Source organism: Nicotiana attenuata, chromosome 8 (assembly GCF_001879085.1).
Source record: "Nicotiana attenuata strain UT chromosome 8, NIATTr2, whole genome shotgun sequence".
Lineage (NCBI taxonomy): Eukaryota > Viridiplantae > Streptophyta > Magnoliopsida > Solanales > Solanaceae > Nicotiana > Nicotiana attenuata.
Window position 1 is genome coordinate 10,768,879 of NC_031996.1, and position 10,675 is coordinate 10,779,553.

The 10,675-nt window shown below is 34.1% G+C and overlaps 1 protein-coding gene across 2 annotated transcripts; it reads right to left on the minus strand.

Moving 5' to 3' along the window:
* Positions 5,936 to 10,305, minus strand: LOC109230899 (NAC domain-containing protein 73-like). Of its 2 annotated transcripts, none has more exons than XM_019396369.1 (4): positions 10,203 to 10,305; positions 9,697 to 9,908; positions 8,566 to 8,755; positions 5,936 to 6,858 (listed from the first exon to the last, which is right to left on the minus strand). In XM_019396369.1, the coding sequence occupies exons 2-4, from the start codon at positions 9,835 to 9,837 to the stop codon at positions 6,377 to 6,379; spliced, it is 813 nt and encodes a 270-aa protein (XP_019251914.1). In that variant the 5' UTR covers positions 9,838 to 9,908; positions 10,203 to 10,305; the 3' UTR covers positions 5,936 to 6,376. The 2 variants fall into 2 exon arrangements, with proteins under 2 accessions (XP_019251914.1, XP_019251913.1); XM_019396368.1 differs by having other exon boundaries at positions 10,018 to 10,305.

Genomic DNA, 10,675 nt, shown 5'->3' on the forward strand with positions numbered 1-10,675 from the left:
TGGCCCTCAACAATGATCAACTCTGAAACATGCCTTTGAGGGATGTGGACGCTGAAGATGACCAAGTTGAAGAGGTTCCTCTTGAACCTCAAGCAAATAGAAGAGGCCGACAACCTCAAGACAACGTCCCAGTCCCACCCCCACCTCTACCAAGAGCGGCTCCACACCGGGTGTTTCCGAATGAAGGGTATACAAGTGCCATAGTCCCGCCCCGCATTAGGGCGGGCAACTTTCAAATTACGAATGTAATGCTCACATTGCTAGAGCAATGGGGATTCTTCACCGGGGCTCCGAGTCAGAATGCATACAAACACTTGAAGGGGTTTGTGGACACTTGTTGGGGGACGTCTCCGAGGATGCTTTAAGGTTGAGGCTATTTCCTTTCTCTCTACGGGGGAAAGCCTTGGATTGGTTAAAGAGATTGCCAAACCATTTCATCCATACATGGGATGAGTTGGCGGAGAAATTATTCCCAAGTTCTTTTCTCCCGGGAATATGGCTACTCTTATAGACGAGATGCTATCTTTTCCAAAATTAGTTATTATCTTTTCCGTAATTGCTTATCCTTAGTTGAAGTTATTATTATCTTTTCCGTATTTCTTATCCTTAATTGAATATGTTATTATCTCTTTCGTAATTGCTCAACCTTAAATGAAGTTTTGTTATCCCTTTTCATTGTTGACTTATCCTTATTTGGAATCATTGATTCATGCTATCTTTCTTATCATCGAATTGTACCTTTGTGGAATCATTATTACACATTTTCTCTCCCTTGTTGAACTATTCTTGTTGAGACCATTATTCTCTATTGTGTCTTTCTTTGTGAGCTCGTTCTTCTGTATCTTTGTGTTATGAATTTCTTGTGTTGATTTACTTGTCGTATTCTCGTGTTATTGTTGTTGTTGTTGCTGTTGTACTTAGTGATGTTGAGCCGAGGGCTATGTATGGTTGTGGTATTGAAACTGTTTTGAGGAAATATTATGGCATATGGGCACATATTGTGAAAGTCATTTTATTGTGTTGTTATATTTTGGCACACGTGGTATTGTTGAGAGGATTGTCAGGGTGTTCACATGTGAGTTGTCCGTGCTGTTGTTGTTATTGATATTTTCACATGTGGTATGACAAGGCCGGCTATATATGTTGCCCATGGGCATATGGCGAGACAAGGTGGGAATATTATTATGCAAGTGCAGCGAGACAAGGTAGGCATTTGCTTTATTATTACGTACGTGGCGAGACATGGTGGGCTATGTCGAGAAATGATTTGTGATGACTTGTGATGGCCTGGGGGCATTGTTATTATTAATGCTTGTGTAATGGTGTGCCTACCTTGTGTGAGTTATACCTTGTACATTTTGTGGTGATCATTTCTTATGTGTCATTCATTGTCCCTACTCTTACTTGTTGACTTGAATTGTGATAGAACACTTGCACAAGCATACACGTAATTAATCAACCATATCAGTTTAAGAGGATGAATCCTAATGTTATTAAACATTTACATGTACTCTCGTATACTTGCCTTCTGTGGGAGAGTTGTTCTATTGGCACGTGAGTTGTCCGTGTGGTCATGAGTCATTGTTATTGTTGGCACGTGAGTGGTCCGTGTGGATATTGGATATTGTCACTCTCTTCGCACATGAGTCATTCATGCAGTTATGAATTGTAATGTGGGCACAAAATGCCACGTGATTAGGGTTCATAATTAGGACCCGTGATTTGTGATTATGAGGTTTGGTAACTCGTGGAAATTCTTGAATAAACCTGGTGTGAAAGCGGTTGTTCTCATTGAGATTTTACTTGTATTCCTTTATTTGGTTTCACCGGACTTAAACTGTGTTCATCTTACTCTATAGCGTTAGTTTCCTATTACAAGCACTATTTTGTTATTGTTATCATGCTTAGCTGTATATTGATATTGTCCCCTGCTATTTCACATTTATATTTGTTCAGGTTATTTAGTCCAGTAGGTGTATTGACTGTCCCTTGTCACTACTCCACCGAGGTTAGTTTTGATACTTACTGGATACCGCGGTGGTGTACTCATGTTACGCTTTCTGCACATTTTTGTTCAGATGCGAATATTTGTTGATCATTAGCTAACTGATCGAGGATTGTTATGAAGACTCAAGGTATACCTGTTGTTATGTTTGCAGGCCTCGGAGTCACCTTATAAAATTTTACCTTGTACTGTTTATTCTATTTCAGAAGAGTTGTACTTAGGGATTTTCTAGCAAACGCAGTAGAGCTTATGACTTGTACCACTAGTTTTGGAATTGTTGGCTTGTAAGGAAATTTCCATTTCGAACTTTATAGTTGTTGGTTAATTCTGTAAGTGTTAGGCTTACCTAGTCCTAAATACTAGTGTCGTCATGATATCCTACGGAGGAAAATCGGGGTCGTGACATCACTACATTGAAAGTACTTAAGAAGTTCAAGTATTTGGATTTCAAGATTGCCAAGACTCCAATTGACGTGAGTCATGCACTTCAAAATAATAAAGTTGAAAATGACTCACAACTGGACTATGCAAGAGTATTGGGAAGTTTGATATATATCATGAATTATACGCGACCAGATATAGCATGTGCTATTAGCAAACTGAGTCGATTTACAAGTAATCCCAATCAAATACATTGGATGGCAATGAAACGAGTTTTGGGGTAATCTGAAACATACCCAAGACTATGCTCTGCATTATAACAAATATCCCTCCGTGATTGAGGGATATAATGATACAAATTGGATAACCGGATCATCTGAAGTTAAATCCACGAGTGGATATATTTTCACAATTGGGGGTGGAGTAGTGTCTTGGAAATCATCCAAATAAATGTGCAACGCCCATTCTACAATGGAATCTGAATTCATACCTTTAGACAAGGTCGGTGAAGAAGCTGAATGGCTTTCAAATTTCTTAGAAGATATTCCATTTTGGCCTAAACCTTTGGCACCTATTTGTATACATTATGATAGTCAAGTAACAATAGGTAGGGCAGGGAGCGTTATGTATAACAAAAATCTCGTCACATACGGCGGAGACACAATACCATTAGACAACTACTCTCTATGGTGTTATCACGATTGACTACGTGAAGTCAAGAGATAAGATGTCGGATCCACTTACAAAAGGCCTATCTAGAGAGGCAGTTGAAAGATCATCGAAGGGAATGAGGTTAAGGCCTAGGACAAGTCATCATGGCGGTAATTCTACCTAGCAGACTGGAGATCCAAAGAGCTTGGTTCAAAGAGATCAAACAAAGTTATGAATGATGATTCAATACTGTCAAATAACTGAACCCATTCTTGTGATGAAGATAATGCTCAGAAATCAGGGTAAAACATTAAGGCTTTTTGATGAGTCAGTAAAGCTTAAAGTTTCTTAATAATTTGCTATGTTTGGCAGGAAATGACCAGATAGTGTGTCTATATACTACACATTTAGAAACTACCTATGTGAGTGTGAAGTGTAAGCCTCTTCAAGGGGAATGAAAGTAAAGGCCCGTTCTCTAAGCACTCATGAAACCAAGCGGTGTTCATGGCCAAAACCAATACAACCGTGAGAACCATAGATGATTAAGGGTTGATTATGTGACTTATGTTGTCTAGGTATACAACAAAGCTCGACGGTTCAAAGATATCAAATCTACCCATTGACCGAGTATATCCGTGCATTCCTTTGTCTTATAGCCATTCCTTATTCATGTGGGGGATTGTTGAGATTGAAGGTTGATGAATGGGAAATGGAGGAAAGAAATGTGAAGGAAAAGTGAGTTCCCTTATGCTTTGGAAAACAGAAATTGTCCCTCATTGGTGATGGAAAGGAAAGGGAATGTGGTTATATCAAGAAAGCACTTCTCTTGGTGTTAAACGGGTTGAAAAGAAGGTAAGTCTCGTTCCCTCGTCGCCGTCGCTTGCTCGGCTCGGCCCGGCTTTGGCGTCAGCTTCGGCATCGGATTTGGTCAAAGATCGATTGATTGACTAATCTTTTTGGACAAAATTTATTTCAATTATGTAATTAATTAATTTAATTAATTATCGAATAGTCAACCTGAAATAACCTAGGACCCGCGCGCGAATAACTCAACTATTCTCGTGATGAAGACAATGTTCAGAAATCAAGGTAAAGCATTAAGGCTATTTTATGAGTCAATAAAGCTTAAAGCTTCTTAATGATTTGCTAAACCTGGCAGGAAATAACCAGATAGTGTGTCTATAGGACTATACGTTTAGAAATCACCTATGTGAGTGTAAAGTGCAAGATGTTTCAAGGGGAATGAAAGTAAAGGCCCATTCTCTAAGCACTCATGAAACCAGACGGTGTTCATGGCTGAAATGAACACAACCGTGAGAATCATAGATGGTTAAGGGTTGATTGTATGACTTATGTTGTCTAGGTATACAACAAAGCTCGATGGTTCACAGATATCAAATCTATAGATTGACCGAGTATATCCGATATAAGTTCACTACGGAAAGTTCAAAGGGAAACCTACTTATCCAGATGCAATTAATCTTTGCTTGTAAATCACACACTCGTCCGTGCATTCCTTTGTCTTATAGCCATTTCTCATTCATGTGGGGACTGTTGGGATTGAAGATTGGTCAATGGGAAATGGAGGGAAGAAATGTGAAGGGAAAGTGAGTTCCCTCATGCTTTGGAAAGAACAATTGTCCATCGTTGATGATGAAAACAAAAGGAAATGTGCTTATATTAAGAAAGCACTTCTCTTGGTGTTAAATGGGTTGGAAAGAAGGCAAGCCTCGCGCCGTCATCGTCATCGCTCGCTCGGCTCGGCTTCGGCTTTGAATTTGGTCAAAGAATAATTGATTAATCTTTTTGGACTTTTTTTCAATTATTTAATTAATTATCGGAAAGTCAAACCGGAATAGTCCAGGACTCGTGCGCGACGCGACCCGGACCTTTTTTTTCTCGAATTATTTTAATTTTTTTCCGGAATATTTTAAACGTTCCCGCCTGTTCCAACAACCATGACTGTTTCTGAAAGGTTGCAAATTTTCAGAAACAGTGCCAAAAAATGGCTATAAATTCGCCTTGATCCCATAATTTTTTCTTACGAAATTTTCTGAATTTCTTCTCCTTCTTCTGCACAAATAAATTCCAGTGTGATTTACAACCATTAAGTGATTCGTAGTTCACCGAAGTTTATATACCTATACACTAGTGAGTTAAATTATTCTATCGTGGGAGGATAATATTTCAACACCTCTGTTTTGATTATTTCGAGATTTTGCTTTTCTGTTGATTTTCTGTTTCTATTTTCTGTTACAGAAAATTTACTATTTCATAATATTATAATTAATACATAATATTATAGTTAATACAGATTGATAACACTGCCTCTAAACTATTGTTGGCAAGCGTAAAGGATTGGAGAGGATATTGGCAAATTCTTTATTCGCTGTACGTTTATTTTTCTTTTATAATTATTTGGACCGTAAAAATTAATGACAACGAGCAGTGGTGAGATATCGAAAGGATCTCTGTTGAGTAATCAATATCTTTTTATCACCTTAAACTTTTAGATAAAATTAATAGTTCACACAGTTAAACAATAATTTAGTTCAGAACCATCCATGAACAAAAAATTTCTTTTTTATGTATCACCAGGTGTTCGGCAATCTTATTCTTGTTTTGTTAATGCAAATTTTCACCCTTGATCAGGAGTGTTGATCCAAGCTATAAGACCGAAGACGCAGTATGACAATCTTTTAAAAATAATTTTTAGAAAAATCATAGTGTCCAAATATTTTTGGCTATGATGGGATTTAAACCTGAAACCTCGTGATTTTTAACTCACATATTTGACCAGCTTGTAGTATGGCATCTATGCAGCTAAAAATTCCAAATTAGCAAAATACAAGTCATGAACACGAAAATGACGAAATTTTCAAAGGTAAATAAGTCAGAGTTCACATTACATTTTAAGTACATTAACTCATCAATAACAAGTACTATATATAAATAATGAACGTAACACTCTATTCACTACCTTAAAAGAAGAAAATAAAAAGGTCGTAACCAACAATATCATTGCTCCCTCTTGTTTTCATAATTACAAGGAAAGTATGAAACATATCTAAGTATTTGGTTAAAAGTAACAACTTATTTATATTGTTCGGACTTTCCACAAATATTGTTGTACCTAAATTGGATCCTCCAAAAACGCATTATTTTTGGAGGATCATACACATATTCAACGATATTTTTAAGAGTCCGAGCAACATAAATTTTTATTCCTCCATCTTCTTCAGTACCTCAATCTTAACTTATTCATACAACAACCCCCACCCAAATTGTTCATGTCAATGTTTAACCTAATAACATTAATTTCTTTTTCTTACAACTTCCTCATTCTTTGCTTGCATTATTTGAAGTTACATTTAAAATAGATGAATTATCATCTTGGTACGAAATGAAAGGAGGGTTGTAATAATCAATAAAATTTGGGGTTTTTATAATAGGATTATTATCTTGCCTAATTAAAGATATTCTTGATCCACATTGTCTAGGCTGTGTTTGGTAAAAAACTTTAGAAACCACTAATTCACCTTCTTTTTCCTCCTCATTATCACCTAAGTGATATTGATGCATTACCCAATTGGTTTTTTCTGGTTTTCTTTGCCTTCCATAATTTGTGTAAAGTACTAAAATCTTTTTATAACCTTTTAAAACTCCACTTATAAAAACTGGTCTTGTTTTTCCAGTTTTATGCCATCTTGTTTCACCATCTTCAGTATTTGTATGAATTTTTCTCCTTTTTCTACTTCCTGTTGTGTATGCTCTTGAAGGCCTGTGAAAAAAATGACGGATTTGACCTTCTTTATTCACTCCTACATAGGGTAAAAAAAAATAGGAAAGATGATTATATTAGTGTTTCTTGGAAGTAAAAAAAAAAAAGTGACTAGGGTAAATTTGAATTTAAGTAATGTATACTGACAGTGTAAAATATTTACATATGCAGTCAAGTCATACAAAAAGAATTTTGGGTAAACTTCAATGACAAGCATTAGTTAGTAACCTGAGACCTAACTACTATATATTTACGTAAGGTATAAAATTTTTTATATTGTCAGTGCATATAATTTAAATCGAACAAAATTTACTATTCAGACTATAAAATTGTGTCATGCAATTGCATGTCATGTAGGTCACTTATATATACATTAATAATGTTATATTTAATTTATATCGTCAATGTATAAAACATAAACTCATATAGCATATAATATTCAAAAAATTTACCACAATTCAAAAACATGTATAGACGAACTACTAGAAATTGTAGTCATTATATTGCTTTTTTTCTTCTTCTTGGATATATCTTTTTACCAAATAGCTAACTCGACTCCCTTAACCAAGTTTTTTCCACTTTTGGAACGTGGAAGAAATAACAAAATTCTCTCAATTTGGTTACAGTCAGTATGGCTATTTTCTGCTATAAAACTTCTTAATCAAATGACCAAAGTGCATAAAATCTGGTGGAATAAAATCCAGAATATAGGGGGAGAAGAAGAGATTAACAGATTTTCATGGCTAGACTTTTGAGAAAGAAAAGAAAAACAAAAAAGAAAATACTGAAACAAGTTAGCTAGTATGGCCAAATGGAAAAAAAGCACAAGTTCGCAAGCAAACCCATATTCTTACGTGGTGATTTCCTAAAATATTACTTGGTTATAGTACTTTGGCGGAGTCAAAATTTAAACTTTATTGGTTCTAAATTCTAGAATAGTAACATCACGTGTTAGTGACTGTATTCTAAATTTAATTTTTGTACATATTTTATGAACTTTTTTAATTTAAATACATTGTTCGAAGTTCGAAATAAAGTTACTCCGTACCTCACCTTCTAGCTACGCCAAGTTCCACAACAAAATTTTCACTGTATGCAGAGGCAGAGCCAAGATTTTAGCCTTATGAGTTTTGAATTTTAGAACGATGACTTCAAGTGTTAATGATTTGGTTCTAAATTAATATTTATACATATTTAATAAATTTCTTAACACAAATATAATGTTTGAGAAAAAGCTATGGCTATGGCTATAAAAGGAAAGAACAACAGTATGTAAAAGAGATTATGGCTAGCTAAATTAGGCAAACTTTTAACTTCAAACTAGTTAGTGAGACCCCACGAAATTATCACCACTTTTTACCCTATATTAAAAGAATTTAAGTTGTATTATTAACAATATGTATTTTCCAATTATCCATATAACTTCACCTGTTCTAGCAGCTTGTTAGTTTCTGGTATCAGATTACCAATTAATGTTTACTACATAAATATATCTAATTACCTTATCTTAACATGATAGTACAAATATCTTTTACACTATGAACTTAAACTCTATTAATACACAAGCACGACGGATAAGATATGTTTTTACCTTAAATGACAATAATCCGAATATAAATCCATAAAAAAAAAAAACGAATAAAATTAGGACAAGGAAAACATGAAGAATCTTCTCTTTTTGGTTTATTCTTTTCATTGACAGGTCGTAGAATTTCAATGTTTAAATTATTAAATTTAAGGAAATTACCTGGTAGTTTCTCTGGATGAGTGTAGCAAATTCCATTTTCTCCATCAATGGTTGGAATGAATTCGTTAATTAGAGGATGAAGTTTATTGGTATCTGAAAATACCTTTGCTTTTAAATGCTCAAGAATTTCTTGATCAGAAGGATCAAATTTCACTCCAGCTGGTAGACCAGGCAAATCATGTATTCCCCTCTAGTAATTCCAATTACATATGTAAATTAGCCGCTAATTAATAAATTAGTTCAAATACCAAAAACTACGTCACTTTAAAAAAAAAAAGGAAATGTAAAAAGTTTTACCCTCCGTTATACTTTAGAGCTATTTATATCAATCATTTTCTATTATGTCTGTCTTTAACAGATTGAGAGGATTCCACGTGTCAAAATACATAAATAAAATGTTCAAAAATATATCCATTTACTTTAGACCATAATTTAAAATTACCTCCAATATATTTCAGGTCGAAGCTTTATTAAGGTCAAGGTCACATAGTAGACAATTTGCTAGCAATAAGCGTATGAATACCCCAAAATGTAACAGAGAATAAGATTAAGATATTTTAAACAATAGTGGCCTTTTTCCCTAAAAGAAAAGGTCGTTGATTGCTACTAAAAACCTAACAAAAATTAAAAGAACTTCTATTTCCACGAAAATATCTATGGGCAAAAATTACTTTTAGCCGTCGGCCGAAATTATTTATATTCGGTAGCCACAAATGTGTATTATATATATATATATATATATATATATATATATATATATATATATATATATATATATATATATATATATATATAATGTTGAAAACAGCTATATATAGTATCATTTTTCCTATATATATTACTCTCTCCGTACAGTTTATGTGAACCTATTTCCTTTTTGGTCAGTTCAAAAAAATAATCTCTTTCTAAATTTGGAAACAATTTAGCTTAAACTTACAATTCTGCCAGTAATGAGAAACTTTTATAACCACATAAATACTCTGGGTCTCTTTTTGACTTGTTTAGGACCACAAATTTTAAAAGTCTTCATTTTTTTCTTAAACTTCGTGTCCAGTCAAACATGTTCACATAAATTAGAACGTAGGGAGTATATGTATATAGTAAAGATATGTATAGATATATCATGAATACCTGATCTTGAAGCTCTATGCTATGGCCACATGAAGGGCAAGTTATTGTTCCAAATTTTGAGATGATCACACTTTTTTCCTCTAATGGAGTTTGGATTAATTGGAGTGATTCTTGATCATTTGATTCATTGCACCATGTCATCTCTCTTGTAATATTGCTCTTATTCCCATTCACCTTATTCCTTCTCCAACTTCCTCTTCTTCCTCTCCTAACTGAAAAAGAAGAGAAAAAACACAAAAACAATGTAAAATTCATATAAAATACTATACAATAACGACATACTCAGTGTATTCCCACAATGTGAGATATGGGTACCCCTACCTTGTGGAGATAGAAAGACTGTTTCTGGAAGACCCTCGGCTCAAAAATTCACATTAGATAAAATGGAAAGAAAGGAAGAAGAAGGGAAAGGAGAATGAATTTATAAATATTTAAGCACGTTTTTTTGAGTTAAACCAAATCTAAAGTACAAAAATCTAGTAATTAATTGAAATATGCACTCTTACTTTTTTGGTTTCTTCACTTTTCTGTGATTGAAATGATCCAAGATTTCCTATGTTAAACCCTCAAAGAGAGAGAAAAGATAGAAGAAAATAAAGGAGAGGGGGTTAAGACTATTACCTTGCTTGTGTTATGTGAAAGGAACAACTTGAAAGAATATTTTCTACATAAAAAGGGGAAAAATTTATTGAAAATAGGTTGCTTAGACGTCAAGTTTAGTTTTGTTTATGTGTGTGTATATATACACATGTACCAGAATATATGCAGTTTAAGGTCCCATTTCTTACTATTCCATGATTCTTATAAGTATGCATTAACTTCTAAATATATTTACACCAACAATAGAATTTTATCCCATTATAATAGTAATTTTTTACGCGATCTGATAGTGTAAAAGCTTAAAATTTTAGATAGGTTGATCATAACACTACAACATGGTATTAAAGAAGACAAAGATCCCGGGTTTGAATCTCACCAA

Excerpts from the sequence above, each read along its gene's own strand:
- LOC109230899 (XM_019396369.1), bottom strand. The coding sequence starts at position 9,837 with ATGACATGGTGCAATGAATCAAATGATCAAGAATCACTCCAATTAATC. Across the intron at positions 8,756-9,696 it reads GCATAGAGCTTCAAGATCAG|AGGGGAATACATGATTTGCC; the intron begins GTATTCATGATA and ends TGGAATTACTAG. Across the intron at positions 6,859-8,565 it reads TCATCCAGAGAAACTACCAG|GAGTGAATAAAGAAGGTCAA; the intron begins GTAATTTCCTTA and ends TACCCTATGTAG.